The sequence below is a fragment of the Pelmatolapia mariae genome, linkage group LG12 (assembly GCF_036321145.2).
Source record: "Pelmatolapia mariae isolate MD_Pm_ZW linkage group LG12, Pm_UMD_F_2, whole genome shotgun sequence".
NCBI classification, from domain to species: domain Eukaryota; kingdom Metazoa; phylum Chordata; class Actinopteri; order Cichliformes; family Cichlidae; genus Pelmatolapia; species Pelmatolapia mariae.
The window spans coordinates 11,551,309-11,567,865 of NC_086237.1; the positions used below are offsets into that span (position 1 = coordinate 11,551,309).

General features: G+C 42.3%; 1 protein-coding gene across 1 annotated transcript in view; it reads right to left on the reverse strand.

Annotated features, from left to right (window-relative positions):
- The window catches only part of sema4c (sema domain, immunoglobulin domain (Ig), transmembrane domain (TM) and short cytoplasmic domain, (semaphorin) 4C), a 103,660-nt gene that overhangs the window by 41,436 nt on the left and 45,667 nt on the right, over positions 1–16,557 (reverse strand). Inside the window, exon 3 of the mRNA XM_063489197.1 lies at positions 7,408–7,611. Coding sequence (XP_063345267.1) covers positions 7,408–7,531 — 124 coding nt within the window. The 5' untranslated portion in view covers positions 7,532–7,611. The remainder of the gene's footprint in view (positions 1–7,407; positions 7,612–16,557) is intronic.

Below are 16,557 nucleotides of genomic sequence, written 5' to 3' on the forward strand. Positions count from 1 at the left end.
CTATTTTAGGGGGCGCTTTGAAGCGGCGACAAAACGGCGAATGAGAGGCAGAGACAAGACAGACAGAGGAGGGAGAGACGCCGCTCAGCGCCCCCACACAATCATCCAGATAGACCCTAGCGTGTGCACAGACCTCCATAAGAGCAGGCACCCTTTTTGAAAGAATAAAAACAACACTGCTCTGACAAAGACACACACACATGCACGCACGCACACAGCAAAGCTTCGTCTGCTCAACAGAAGTTCACAAGGAAGGCAGGTGTACGACAGAATGAGAGCATGAAGAAAGACAGAGACATTAAAGGGAAAGATATGCATACCCTTACTAGCTGAATCTACCTATTGTTATTTAGGGCTCATTAACACTGAACGAGCTTCATTGGAATTCATGTCAGGGCCGACTCGATGCTGAACAAAGCAAAATAATACCAAATAAAGGGACAGGTTTTAAGGTGATACATTTCTTGTTTCCACGTGTAAATCCTTGTTTGTAGCATCTGTTTTCTGTAAAAGCTTTATTGTTGCCGCTTTTGATAAACAGTCATGCCAATAGAGCGCTCAATTCAGGAGAATTGGAAGAGAGCGTGATGGAGTGGGAGGGGAGGAAGTGGTAAAAGTGGATTAACACAAGAAGAAGAAGTGAGCCCACTGGGGGTGGGGGTTGGTTTTCAGGGGGGATGACGAGGCAAGATGAAAGGAAGAGGTGGGGGCGGCGGCGGCGGTGGTGAACAGCCCGGCTCGGTGGGGTGTCGCCACTGCAATCCACAACAAGCAGAACAAATCAAGAACCGGTTGAAGCCAAGAGTACGGTTTTTCCATGCCGGCGTCATGGTTCAGCATGTATGAGCATTACAGCGACGGGCACCAGCTGTGGTGAGCCGGGCCGCTTTGTGCACAATGCTGTGTTGATGACACACAAAGAGAGATACAAGGGAGCCTGTGGAGTGGAATGGAGTTCGGGATTTTAAAGGCCACAACCTGCAGTGATTTCACAACAAAAGACACAACGACTATGGAGAACTACAGTGAAAATGTGTCCACATGCTGTACGCAGTTAAATCTGGTTTAGACAGACACCAGTGGTCTGAGTGTATACATTTGTCCACTTGTGTCTATTCATTTTCTATTCAGCGGCAAATTCTATTCAGGAATTTGCTGTTCAGAGTCTTGCTGACTGTAGTATTAACATTCAGCCACCTCAGTGACAGCACATTCCAGTTCTGACATTTCTGATGAGTATCATTATGTAGTACTTAGTTCAAGCATTTTTCTACTCATTTAATCACAGTGCAGCTGTGTTGAAGTGGACCTTCTATGCTCCATATTTTTATTAATGGACTGTGCTAGAACAGCCTCGCTTGATTTTACAGTTCAAAATATTCCTTACGTGTCTTACGTTGGGTTTCAGTGCACCGTCCCATCAGTTCATCCACAGTCTGAGAGAAGCATTTTAGCTGCTCTCCCCTTCCCTACAACTTTCTTACTAAGTGATAATCGCAAACTAAAGATCTGAAGGTAAGGAGGGCGGAGCTAGAGGTGCCAGAGATGAGCATATTAGTGATATCTGTTCTCAGTGACATCATATAGATGCAAAAACAGAAAAATATACTAGTGAGTGTCCTCCCTCAGCCTCCTACTTGATGTTTCTTCTTGAGTCATTATGTCCACAAGATTTTCAGAAAACTTGACCTCTGACCTGGACCTTGGCTGAGGGGTAAAAACTGTCTGTACTGAGTGTTTGATGCAGTTTGAACCCTGAAGTTTTGGCTCAAACGCATTATCTGTACATACACTGACCTCATTGTATGAAACACAATAGGAATATTTAATATAGGCATGTGCCACTTTAACCCCATCAGGTGGCAGGCCATGAAAGAAGAAAGCAATCAAATCGACTGCTTAAACAACCCGTGAGGTGTTGTGCGTCATTCTTCATAATCTAAAATCGTTGTATACAGTTTGCGTCCCTCATTGCTGCAAAAAAGGTCCTTTGGATAAGAGTACCATCAGACTGGCATTTTCATTTTAATGCACATGCCCACTTGCCCCCACATCAGCCCTCACGAAGTCAGAACGACAACAGAGAGCAGTGCAGGTCTCGACATTTGGTCCCGGCTGTTAATCTTCACCGACCAATCAGCACAGGGTCAGCGGATGACTGGCACTCAAAGCAGATAAAAAGCTATGATGAATCTCCTCCTTCCATTCCCTCCCACTTTTGTCCCCCCACCATCTATCCTCCCAGTCACGCACAGCCTCTATCTGCCTCCTCCTCTCCCTCGCTCTCAACCACTCATTACTGTAATTGGAGGGTTTGAGGAGATAAGGCAGAGAAACAGAAAGAAGGAGGGTAAAAAAGAAAGAAGAAAGGTTGAGAGAGAGAAGAGAGAGGTTTCTGGAGGTCAGAGGCCCAGCCCTTTTCCAATCTGCTTCTACAGAGTGTATGTGTGTTTTTTTCTCAATCTTTCTTTTTTTAAATCAAGAGGCGTACATTTGCTTTGGCCTTTCTTTAAAGATGCAGGGCTCATTTTCAGCATCAAAGCTCGCTAGGTTTTCAAACATAATATCAAATTTGTAAGGGCTTAGATTCTACAACTTCTTTCTTTCTTTCCTTCTTTCTTTCCGTACAGCTGTGTTTTGTCAGATTTCTGGCTTACCGGCCTCTGTCATTGGGCTGGGGCTGAGAAGTTTATGTGTGGTTGTGTATGAGCGTATGTGAAAGCTAAAGCCATGGAGTAAAATATGGTGTTCAGCAGAGAAAGTCAGTAAGGACTGGGACAGACGGTGGTGTTTTCAGCTAAAGCATTTTCTGTGGTCAGTGGAAATTGGTCAGGTTAAGTGTGTGAAAGTAGTAGCTTAAAGCAACATAATGGATACTACAATCATCTACGGGTGATTCAGAAAAAAAAAAGCGGGTGCAAAAAGAAGGACAAGGTCAGATTTGAGGCGCACAGACAACAGATATCTGAAATCTGTTCCACTTGTAAGATTAAGTAGCGAGGCGGGCAGAATGCTGCCAAGAAATCCCACAAAAAAAGCTCAAACGGTGACATGACCCTAACAGATGTGTAGACCTGGGTTAATGTCAACTTGACAAAATCAAAAAACAGTTGCTTGTTTTGAATTAAGAGAACAGCACATTAATTTCAATACACTTCCACTACCTTATAGACGCTACGGGAAGGTTAATTTAAAATAAAGCCTATATTTGGTTTCTGGCTTTTCTGCCATTTGCACTACCACCGCACATCATTTCGCTCTTTACCGTTATTTGTACAAATGCCACCTACAGTGAGACACCTGTGCAAAAGTTGTTGCACTTGGAAAGACTTGCTGTGTTCCCCAAACCCTTTTTTCGTGACCACATTTAAGCCCAGAGTGAGCACAGAGTGACAGGGAACTCTAGCAGAGAGGAAAAACCTGCTACTTTTCATTATTCATATAGGCTAGTGCAGTGCACCAGTGCAGCTAAATTAAGCTGCACTGTTCACAGACTCCAGTGCTATTGCTGAACTGTATTCCATTAAGCTCTTTATTAAAACTGACAATATATCATGAGCTAAAAATGTGTTTGTTCCTTCCAGCTATTTGTAGGAGTCTTTCATTTAAATTTGTTAAACACCTGCAGCATCTGGCAACAGCAGGGTCAATTTCAATTTTAAATAGCACCAAATCACAAGAGCATACACCCTGAGGCACACTTATATTTTAAAGGAAAAGACCCTATTATATTAGACCCCCCCCCCCCCCCCCCCAACAATTAGATGACCCCCTCCATCCCCAAAATGCACAATCTAACCCTATTTTAGCCTATTTTATTTTACCCCTAGTTTGCTACAAACTACTACTAGAGAATTAGTTTGACCCATTGTTAACGAATTAGGTCCCAGCGGGCTTCTGACTGCCTAATGGTTAAGTCAAAAAGTAGAAAAAGCAGACAGCATCTCAGTATTCATGGGTAAGAAAACCTTTTGCGAAAAAGGATGAATGAGCAACTTGTACAATATGAACATAAATGTGAAATATTATCTGTATAAAAGGGAAAAAGAAATCAAGATACATGCACTACGTCAGGGTGCAGAATGAGAAAATATGAGCGAAAAATGTAAAGTATGTAAATTTACAGCACTCATTAGCAGCTCCACGAGGGCCATACATAATGTCTGTACATAAAATGTCTCATTAGAAGCCAACAGTGATTTCTTTTCCCCCCTCCACTAATGTGGCGAGTGGCTGGTGAGGAATAACAACAGGCCTAAAATTTCAAATGTCAACATGTGACTTTAAAAAAAAATAAGAGGGGAAGAAGAAATAGAAGAAGAGGAGGGGAGATAGCGAGACACAGAGAGAGGATGTTTGCTTTTCTTCTCCTGCAACCCCGTGTAAGCCTCGTTTAATTGCAGGGTGTGTGAGTGGGGTGGGGGTGCTGTGATGGCGGGTGGGTGTGGGGGTAAATATTATCTCTTCAACCATCTCTCCCCTACCATAACCCAACTCACTCAGCAACACACACACACACACACACACACACACACACACACATGTCTGGTTTGCTATCCTCGTGGGGACATCCCATTGACATAATGCTTTCCCTAGCCCCTTACCCTAACCCTAACCATTAAAAATGAATGCCTAACCCTAACCCTTACCCTAAACCTAACCATAACCTAATTGTAACCCTGACAGTAAAACCGCATTTTGAGTGTGAAAATTGCTTTCAACCCCGAGGGGACCTGGATTTTGGTCCCCACGGTGCAGAAAGTCCCCACCAGGATAGTAAAAGTCAGATTTTGGTCCCCACCAGGATAGTACGAACCAGTACACACACACACACACACACACACACACACACACACACACACACACACACACACACACACACACACACACACACACACACACACACTCCCCTTCTATACCACCTAAAAGCTCCAAATCCCTCAGACTGCCAACCAAGCAGTATACACACACTCACACACACGTATAAACAAGGGGAGATTAGATAGGCAGATTCACAACTAAACACACACACACACACACACACACACACACACACACGCACACACACACTTATCTCCCTCCAAACAAATACGTATAAACAGAACGGCCCTCTGTCGCTCTATATTTTCTCTCCGTCTTCTTTTTTCATCGGCCGTCTTCTTGTGTCTGTCTAACACGCACACGCGCTCACATGGATGCTTTGCAGAGATGTTTAGGTGCAATGTGAATCGCCGGGTGAACGGCCGGCAGTTTGCGTCTGTGTTTTCCTCTCTCTCTGTCTATTCACTGAAGCTACTTTCTGCCCTTTTAAGGCAGTTACTGACTGGCCTCTCTCCCCAGTCTCTCGCTCACTTTCCTGCTTTCTTTCCATTATACCTCCCCTCTCTCTCCCTCTCTTTTCATTTTGTCTCTCCACTCCACTCCAATCCATCGTTCCCTCTTTCTGCAGCTGTATCCCCCCCCCCCCCCATTTCTCTCCTATCTCCTTCTCAGCACTGTAGCAAGAATCCATCCATATAAGTCATTTAACCCAGTAGCAGGGCCTGAAAATCTCATTTTTTTTCCTTCCCCTCTCTCACCAAGCGAAGAAATCTGTCAACAGGTATGATAATCCTGCTTGTTTCCAATGCAACTCATTTCGCGTCAAGAATCTCGCTGCACGTGAGAGCCACACTCAAATCAGAGATGACGTGACGCGATCTGCCTTTCTCCTGTGTTTCATGACGAGATTTTTATGATGACTTTTATGACAGAAGCACTCCCGATATGAAAGCGAAGCTGCACGAGAAGCCACGGGAGTTTCTAAAAAGGAAAAATGCAAAAAAAGGGTTATTTATTTCTTGGTAGCAGATGTCCCCGTTTCCCCTGTCTGGTGTGTCTTCGCCACAAGTGTGTGCCGGCCAAAGTGCAGCAGCAGAGATCTGTGCTGCTCTGTGCCAGCGCTGGCTTCACTTTGTCACAACGGAGCATTTCACCACAAACTATCAACACCCTGCTGATTGTTTTTTTCCCCCCGTCTTCTCTGTCCTTACATTACACCAGAAACAGCAGTGATGAGGTGTTGTAAGGATAGAGAGAAAAAAATGAAAAGGAGAATGGGAAATGGGGCGGGTGATAGCGGCTGTGAAAGAAGCTTTTGAAATATCCCCACGCTCCTTCGCCGCTACCGCCGTGCGCGCCATTCTCCTCGAGAGCGGCTGAAATCGAAGCTGTTTGTGAAAACGCCATAAGAGCATTTCAGGTTCATACGATGAGCCGCGGCGCACAAAGCAAAAGAGGGGAGGGGAGGGATAAAAGGCAAAAAAGAAAGAGCAGGAAGAGAGAGAAAGGGAGCGAGAGATATGGGATGAAAGGTGGGATAGGTGGAACAGAGAGGTGAGAAAATATACTTTTTCACAGCTTTTTTTCCCCCCACTTCTCTTTATAGTATTTCCCTAATCCCCAAGAGAGTGAGGCAGCTCTTCTCCCTGGAGGGATTAAAAAAAAAAGACTATTTCTTAGCTCGCAACAATTGGCATTGTTCAGTGAAGAAAGCTGGGTTTGGCTGCAGAGGAGAGCTGAGATAAATGGTGCAAATTCAGCTGAGCGCTAGGATTACACTGATGCATTGTTTCACTGAGGGTCGATGTGTGCCTCTTCAACACATCTCAGAAAACCTCCACCTCTGATATAACGGAGAAATCCTCCTGATTGTTGTTATGGAATACATCTGTCCAATTATTGGTTTTGTATCCGATGCCTGACCAGATAAGTCATTTCAGTGACTGATCTATCAGTCTAATAAATCGGCCTTATTGGCTCGGTCAGAAGACCGCATAAAAATGAAACATTTCTTTTAGAGGATTCAGTCAGTGGATATAATATCAGGGATGTGTAAATGTATCACCTTCTGTAACACTGGCCAGTAGCGGCGTGTCTTAACAGGGCTGATCTTTGAAGGAATGCAGAGAATTCAAGTTGGAGGAACTTATAGTGCCTGTAGGGCAGGGATATTTATGGTATCTGTGAAAGCATACTGTCAGCAACTTTGTATAAAAGTGTAGTTGAATCTGAAAAGTCAGGTTGATTTGTCTTAAACCTGAATTCTTTCTAAAAGCAAGCAGGAGGTGATCTGTGACTAGTTGTCTGTGACGTCTGTTGGTGTCCTTAGTGTCAGATCCACGCCTTCTTCATCACGTACAGTTTCAAAACACAAAGATGAAAATGGTGATAAGTAAATAAAAAATCCCAGTGCATGTGATTGTTTCCACTTTGAGGCACATAAGCTTTAGTACTCTCCCACTGGGCCCACCCATGGGTTCCTCCTTGGCCTGAAGACATTATTTTACTATGTCATCCCAAAATTATAACTCACTCCATTCCTATTACAAACTGCAAATATCAGCTATTAATTCACTGATCACTCACCTTGATTTCGAACAGTCTTGCGCGGGATCGGGTTCCAGTTGAGGCCCAGCGATTTCTCCCATCCGACCAGAAACACCAGGAGGAGGACCTTCGTCCCCCACATACCTCCTATGTGAGTTCCCATTTGGCGCTGAGCGATGGATCGAGGGATCAATCAGTCGATCAGAGCAACTCGAGAGAACGGCCCAGCTCCTGGCAGTGTGCCTGGAGCAAAAGAAAAGAAACACATCAGCTGGAGGCAGCAATTCACTTCATTTTATTGGCTTAGCTGTTTATCAGAAACAATTTTGTCAGAGCAGTATTTACAACATGTGCATTTTTCAAAAAGACACACAAAAGAGTTCACACATTCAAGCCGCTCCGAAAGATAAACGTCTCACTTTGAAAAGATGCAGAATATATTTGAACACTGTCATCAAAATCCACAATAATGCAAAAGAGGAGTGAGTTATGCAAATCGTTAAAGCCTACAAGGACATAGTTTTAATCGCTGTACGTGCCCCTGTTTGTGCCTGTCTGCCAACATAAACAAACTAAACATTTTAATGACTTTTGGCCAGGAAGGTTAGCAGCAAAGTTTTTTCCTGCCTCTCCCTCGCTCCGAGTGATAATCCAGCTATCGCCACTCAGAAAGCTCAGAAATAGCTTATCGCTAAACTCTTGTCAAGCCAATTCAGCGACAGTATATTAAGCCGGGGCTGAGTTATCAAAGTTAACTGGTGCTGGCAACGCATCAAACGCCAATGTGGTGGGAAATGAATGTCGAGACAAGGACAATCCAATAGCACTGTGTTGTAAATGAATTGGCTTATACCTAATGAACATCGAGTGTACGGCTAGGACGTAGCATTACAGTCCAATAACGGTGCCTGGTGATTGACTTGTTATGATGCTGCAGGTAGGATTGATGCATGAGCTATTTCACATTAACACCACACACTTCAAACTCTGGTTTTGTATGCCTGGAGGGTGTTAAACCCACGGTAATACCAAATGAATGCGTAAATCTGTCTAGCACCAAATTATTAAATAATACACAAACTCAGGAAGCTAAAGATGAAGAGACAAGCTCTTTTTGACTGATTTGTTGGCTTAGAGGTCAAACAATTAATAAACTTTTGGAAGAAAGAAAATCTCACTACTCGATCTGGTCACACTTATACTTTATTAAAGTTGCGTGATCTTTGTGTGGGTATTTTGCAGAATAAAGCAGAGTGAATGGAAATTATTAAGAAAAGAAAAAAGTATGTATATATAAGAAATAGAAACATTTCTTCTCAGAAAAGGCTGCACATTGTGTCTTCCTGCCACGTCTTAGGCCAAAACCTGCAATAGCTTCAGGTTGGCTGCACCCTGATCTCTGTGGCTCTGCTGAGGTTGAAAACTAGTACATTGATTTTGTTCATAAGGTTGTACACACAATAAGCAGCAGAAGAAGCTGGCAGGAAAAAGAAAACTGACAAAAGGGGAACGTGTTTTAAAAGGTTACAAAATTTTCTAAAGCATCAGATACCAATTATGAAGCTGGAAACTGGGTTGCACAACCTCTTTGAAACACACAAAGGTCTCAAGAAAAGCGTACAAAATACTTTCTTCACAGTATTCGTTAACATTTTTTTTCATGTTTACTATTTCTTTACCTGTTTGTGATTATTTGGGAGACTCTTGGGAACAACTCTAAATGTCATTTTTTAGTGCCCGGACAGCAACTGAAATATACAGCACTTCCACACACAGACAAATGTGCGCAAACCATCTGTAAGCTTCCCCCTCTGCACCTGCTGCTGCTGTGCATCAGCGAGCGAAATGGTGCCTTTGATGATGCGTGCTTATTGGAGAAGGGATCCAATTGACTTTAAAAAAGGCGCAAAATGTCAAACTTTAACCCAGCACAAAGGCAGAAACCACCTCAGTGTGCGTAGCACGCTGAGTTCTACTCCTTTGCCCACATCTATTCCCACGTGTGAATAATACATTCCAGTGCTGGCAAACAAATATTTGGTCTATTTAGGGGATTGGCAGGGGACGTAATTGAGATTTAGAGATCTGTGTATGTGTTTGTATGTGTGTGTGCGGTTTGAGTGTGTAAGCTCACGTCTGCCCAGTGTGACAGTTATTGATTACACTTTTTAAAAGTATAAAAAAGAGATACCCCCACACCAGCCTTCTCAATTAACACGCTCTTAATTGAGCGTGCTCAAATGCTAGGTTGGGGGTGCGGGCTCTCCGAGCTTTGCCATGGCGGGGCTACCAGCTTTATTGGATCGATGCTGGAGGCTTTGGTGTAGCCAACACTTGAGTGAGCAGAGAAGAGATTGAGATGGCGGTAGAGAAATGGAGAAAGAAGAAGAAAAAAAATCTCCCTCATCATCCAAGGGTTCCATCTCCAGGCTGAGAGGTAACGAAGTGAAGTAGGCATCCCGAAGGCTGGATTAAGCGAAGAAGCAGCATGTAAACACTACAGAGGGGGAACGAGGAGGAACAGAGCGAGATGATGAAGAGGGATTCAAAGCTGTCTTGTCTGTCTGCAGAAAAGCTTAAAATTTCTGTATACCTTACTCTCTTTCCCCTCCCCCTTTGTCTGTCACGTCTTTTTTTGATCATCTCCTCTTTAATCTTCTCTGCTATTTCAACAACGGAACTGTTTAGCATAAAAAATATTGCCAGTAAGGTAAAACCGTCTCTTAGCCTGTGTAGTGTTTGCAGTAGAAAGCAGAAGTGCACACTGCAATTCATCCTCAAAGAAAGAACTTGTCACGTGGTTAAGCTTCCAAGGCAATCAGTGCAAATGTGATCACATGATTGTCTGACAAACTAACAACATGGAGTCGTAACAGTTTAGTGTCCCTAAAAAAGATGAACAAAAAACAACTCAATATTTTGGAATCTTCAAAAACGCCGGTTTAGCTCAGTGCGTTGAGCGGGCGACCACATGCCCTATGACCAAGAGCGGCCGGCCCAGGTTCGAGTTCGAGCCACAGCCCTTTGCACATGTCTGCCCCTGATTTCCTGTCTATTCTTCACTAAGTCTATCAAATAAAGCTAAAAAGGTAAAATGTAACTAATTCTAGTTTTGGAACACGTGACAGCATTAAGTCAAGTCAACACCAGAGAAGTATTGAGATTTCAATTTTCATATATCAAAATAAACCGTCTCAGCTTGTATTGTTGTTTTTCAGAGCTGGCCTAGCAAAGAATCTCTGAACTGTATCCCAGCAGTGTTTGCACTCTCTCTGCCCCTGTGTCGGGTAAGCAGCTCGGCTTCGGTGAGTGCAGACATGCAGAGTAAGAAAAAAGTAAGAGACATTTTTTTGTATCTAAAGTTCCCTCTCAGTGATTATTTAACATGCAGATACAGCTGAAACAGCTCAGTCATTGTTTTTAAATCTTGTGTTCCAGCCATAAAACTAGACATGAGTCACCCATCTCTTCCCTCCCCTCACCCCACTCGTGAGGCAAAGCTTAAATTATTCGCTGCTGATTACAACTAAAGCTCCAAAGCCCAAAAGATGCTATTCAGTACAGCTCTAGTGTCCATGTATCATTTTCCTTTGGCACTAGGAAGAAGCTGGAGAGCAAATTATTGGGGAGCGCTTCATCAAAAAAGTCTTCCGACAGTGTGTGCGGGGTTGGTTTCTATGACGATAACTTGACATTGTATGATAGTTTCACATCACACCTTGCAAATGTACAGGGATAAAAGCAGCAGTGTTTGAACCAGCTACACAAAAAAGACAGCATTGTGAAAACACAAACAAACAAAAACAAACCTTGAGTCCTGCGCTGAGTGACGCACAAGGTGCCATATGCATATGTCTCCCTAGTGGGAACAATTAAAACCTAAAACTTTGCTGCTAAAAAAAAAATAATAAAAAAATAAATTAAATAAAAAAAGTATTTTAGTCAGCCTAAAATATCCGTTTGGAAAAGAACAGATTGTGGGTAACCGAGAGGACTGAAATAAATTTACCAAATTATTTGGTAATGCCTAATTTTTGCATTTATACTATCACAGATTAATTTTCTCAAATTCTCATGGTCAAAACATCTTGCTGGAGAATTTTTTCCCCAAATTTGTTGTTATTATAGTGAAAAATAATCATTATCAACTTAATTAATAAATACCATCCATTCTAATATTTTTATTCAAATTTTAAAACGGCATCACACAGACTTGTAAAAGTATATATATATATATATATATATATATATATACATATATATATATATATATTTATATCACCCTTTATGTGTAAACTTATAACAGTCACGTTGAAGAACTAGTTTCAAGAGCAGTCAAGTGCAAACATTTTTAAAGTGGAATGCACAATATAGCATTGATACTACAATACTCATAATACCTAAATCTAAATCTCTAAAAATTGCTCGCAAAAGGTCAGATATGCTTTTGAGAAGTGTGTCTCTGTGTGTGTGGTCATGTTTATTGTGCCAGATGGGTGCTTTAACCTCACTGTACACCAACACGCGGGGACTTGTTTGATTGTGGGGACTTGGTTCTATGGCAAAGCTTAGCATTATGTTTAGTTTGGGGTTTCGTTTGTGTTTGCTCGAGGCTGTGGGGAGCTTTAGAGATGCCTTATCAAACAAGATATCTGGGACATTTCATTGGATGTAACAGGTTTTATGTAATGAATAGACACCTTGGTCTTTTCTTCCAGTTTACTATAGTTAAGTGAGATATCATCAAGTCATACTAATCTATCCCACGCATCAATGTATTTGAATGATTTAAGTGCTCTAATAAAAACCATACAATGCTGACAAAGAAAACCAAAGCATTCTCATAAGTGAGAACAGACTGTAAAATATGCACCTGCAGCAGTGTTGTCTATATGATGACTTCTCTTAAGTTACAAGCTCTCTGATGCAAAAAGGAAACACTGAATATTCCAGGCTAATGTGTGGGAAGCTTTAGAAAAGGGGTGGTTGAACTCTGCCTGTTATGTGTTGTTCTTATTTTTTGTGTCATAGGAAGCAAGATTTAGTCCGACTCATTCCCAATGACCGAATTAACTCACTTGCTCTGCCTCTCCCCACGACCTCTTTAAGGTCCTGTGGTGTCGCATAACTCTGCAGGCGGTATCAAATCATCTTTTAGCTGCTGGTGTTGTTGTTGAGCCTGGTTTAGCTAATGAGCTGAGACACGGCAGCTTAATAATATCAGTCAGCGCTCCACAATGGAGGGCTCATTAAAACATACAGAGAAATAGGCCACATGTTCTGATTAGGTTACAGAGCTCCTGCATGGGTCTGTTTTGTCATCGTGTCTGTATTTTTGTCTCTGTGTGTTTTTCGAGTGTGCTTAGAGGTAAGATGAACCCCTGTAGGGAGAAGCTACATAGCTCTGATACTTCGAAGTGTGTGAACGTCAGCCCTCCTCTGTCCTCTTGGACCGCTTTATCTCTTTTTCCCATTTTCCTCTTCCTGCCCTTCATTTTACCCACCTACCCTTTCCTGACAGCTTTTTCCTGCCCCAACTGATTGCTAGTCCTTCCAGGCATTGTTTGACTTTTAACCCCAACCTCTGACCTTTTTGCACGCTACTTAAAGCCAACATCGCCCACCGCCCTCCACCCAGACACAAGCACACACTTAATGTTAGTTAACCCCACCACCCCACCCATGCGTAAACACAGGCAAGTACACACAGACTCACACAGACAGGATATACTATGGGACAGCCCCCATCCTTCATTCTGCCTTCATTCAAAACTATCACAGAAGCTACCGTCAGCTCTCTTCCTTCCTTCCTTCCTGCTTCTCGATTCCAACCCTGTACCCTCCCCTTTGTCTGCACTTTTTATTGCTCCAACAGCATTTAAAAACACACACACAAATGAAAATTCTCACAGCTACATAAAGGCTGTTTCACCAAAATGGAAGCAAGCTGGATCAAACGATTTCACACCTCATGGACGAAGGGAGTTAAGACCGACTCAAGGACTTTTATGCTGCGTTCTCTTTACTTTGAAATCATCATAGCAGGAAGCTGGAGCAGTGCTGATGCATTAATGGTCAGACGTGTGGACTTTTTTTTTCTTTTTTTGTGCCTGCAAAGGCTTATCAACATTCAAAAAGGATGTTTCTTGGTACAAAAACAGTCTTAGTAGGTTGGTCTTTAAAACATCAAGAGCACGAGAACACTGAAACAATGAAATCCAGTAACGAAACCAACAACAAAAAACCCCCATACCTTAGAGTCAATTTGGCTCTAGCAGTGATTACTAGAAATAACAAAATAATACCTGAAATTATTCTGCAAACACATAATTTGCTTTATATCAGGTTTTAAGGGTTTTTTTTTACATTTTTATTTCAGTTTTTTTTTACATAGCACCAGGTCACACAAACAGTCATCTCAAGATACTTCATAGCAAAGAACCTACAACATTAGGGACAGATCAAATGTTCCCCTGTGAGGAAGTGCTCTGTCACAGTAGGGAGGAAGTGCTTCCTTGATGTGCAGCTGGATTGTATGAATGAACACCAGCAAAAATAATTACATTTCTATAAGTCTCAGGTATTGCTTGTGATTAGAGCTGACCAGCAAACACAAAATAAACGCCTTCAGAGCTCTACATGTTTATAGCGCCGCTGTTGACGTGATAGCAAGCTAACAATGACATTAAGTGCTACTTGCATAAACACAATTTTATTGAAAATGGCATCTATGTTATGTTCCATAATGACTGGGAATGACCACTTCCAGTAATTATGGAACATAACATAGACTGCCAGTGTCTTTAAACAGGGGAGAATCAGGCAGTGCACCACACCTGAGTATAGAAAAACACACAATTTATTGATGCACTGTGCACATTTCCTGCACTCCCTTCTTTGTTCTCCTATAGACTCTGTTTGTCCTGTGTGTCGTTCGTTATCTCTCTCTTCTCTTTCCCTTCAAACCCCCAACTGATCTGATGGCTGCGCCTACCTGGTTCTGCTGGAGGTTAAAAGAGAGTTCTTCCTGTTCACTGCGTTTTCTGACTGGGAAACAGCCAATCATTGGAGAGCTCTCTTAACATTTTAGGGTCATTACTTTGAACTGGTGCTATATCATTTAGCTGAATGTGAGAAAATGCTTGGCAAAAAAATTATTTTATCGCAAACAGATTCAAGTAATAGTCTTTAAACGTTCATTGATGTTGTGGCTCTGACTATTCAAAGAAGGAATTTCTATTCGACAGCTGGCAGATGTTTCCTAAAAGAGGAATAATTTCATTTATGGGTCAGTTCAGCTTCAGCTCAGCTATGTTCAGATAGAGCTCCCAAAGACATCAAATTGAAATCTTTATTTCACCAAAAAATAACTTTTTTTTTGGACATGATTTAGTTTTTTACATGAGATCACCTCATTTCATTTTTATGATTAAAAGGCATTCTAAAGGGTTCATAATGGTGTTTTAAACTCTGTGAATACAACAGGGAGCCTTAGAGGAAGCTGTGTCATAAATGATTTTTTTTCTGCTAAAACCTTTTGATTAAACACCAGCCTTTAAAAACACAGGTCGATTAAAAACAGTTTTTTAATGGTCTAAATTCATTTCTTAAAGTAAAGCTTTAGCTAAATGCCTGGAGTTTAAATGTTTAAAAAAATTGTGGTGATGCATCAAAGGAAAGATTTTAAAGTACGGAGCTTAAGTCCTGAGCAAGACGGTTATAAAAACAAAGCAAAAAATAAATATATCATGTTTCAGTAAACCTGCAAAATTGATGACTTGTGGGGAAGGAACTTGTTTGCTATTTTATCTCAGTCCTCCAGAGCCATGTGTGCAACCGGACTTTGGAGGAAGGGGGTGGAAGACCCCACTGCTCTATGGAAGTACAGTGAGAAGCTAGATCCAGTCCAGAGAGCTGGACCTAACACATCTGATGCAGTGATTTCACTCAGAGTGTGGCGCTAATGGAGTAGACACTGACAGTAAAACACACACATACACACATTCCCACTCCATGTGCACTCTCCATCTGAGAGTACACAGACGCAGGTGGTCACTTAAAGCAGGTAGAGTGTGTGTGCATGCGTATGTGTGTACGAGAGCCCTTCTGGTTTGCATATACGCTTTAAAGCAATATCAAGCATGAGCAAGCCTTCATTTAAGTGACAGAATAACTAGCATATCAGTGAATAGGTGTAAACAAATAAGTGTGCTGAGTCTCTTTATGCTGACCAGCTCACAATAAAGAGCTGTGTGTTTTCAGTTGTGTGTGTGTGTGTGTGTGTGTGTGTGTATCTGTGCCGACAGCCTAGGCAGACTGCTGTGTTCGAGCTGGCACAGATTAAAGATAATCAAACGGGGATTTGATCAGCTCCACATAGTGAATTAATGTGTGTGTGTGTGTATATGAATGGTGATGGTCTTTCTGATACATCCAATACCTTGTGAACGGCTCCTAAACGCTATTTGAGCTCCTTTAAAGGAGCTGTCATCAGTATGTGAGCCACCCATCAGTTTTCATGCACCTGAGAACATGATTTGCCACAATTTTCTCACAATTAATGATTTGCTAAACAGCTTTGGGGCATCAAGCAGTTCAAAAACATCAAGTTAATGTCATTAACTTTCTTTTCACATGGTGATTGGAATTTACTTCCCATTGTAATTACCCCAATTTGAAGCAGAACTGAGCAATGCATTTGACTTTAAATGACCTCTTTCCACTTGATGGAATAAAAAAAAACACACAAACACACACAAATCTTGTGAGAACACAGAGTAACATCTTAGCCTCCATCACTGCTCACTTCCCCCAGAGCCCTGCGCTTTCATGTCCCTCCCCTGGGAGATTTTGCCAGCCTTCAAAACTCTATCTTTCCTTTCATCCCTACTGTAGCTCCCCCTCATTGGCACAAACTCGTCCCCCCCTGTTCTGTTTCGCCTCCTTGTCCGTGTCATGGTCGGCTGGTCAGGCGTGGTCGGCTTATAATTCTTTAATCGCCGCTCTGATCTCTTCCATCAGTGCCAGGGGCTCCAGCTGATTACAGATGAAATGGATCTGATTTGGACTCTGACTGCGGGCCAAACACCTGCTCAGACCCGAGGAACTGATAGAAGAGGAGGTCAAGGCGAGATGAAACCAGACGCGCTGACGTGCAGATGCTGACGACAGCGGGCCCATCTGTGCCTT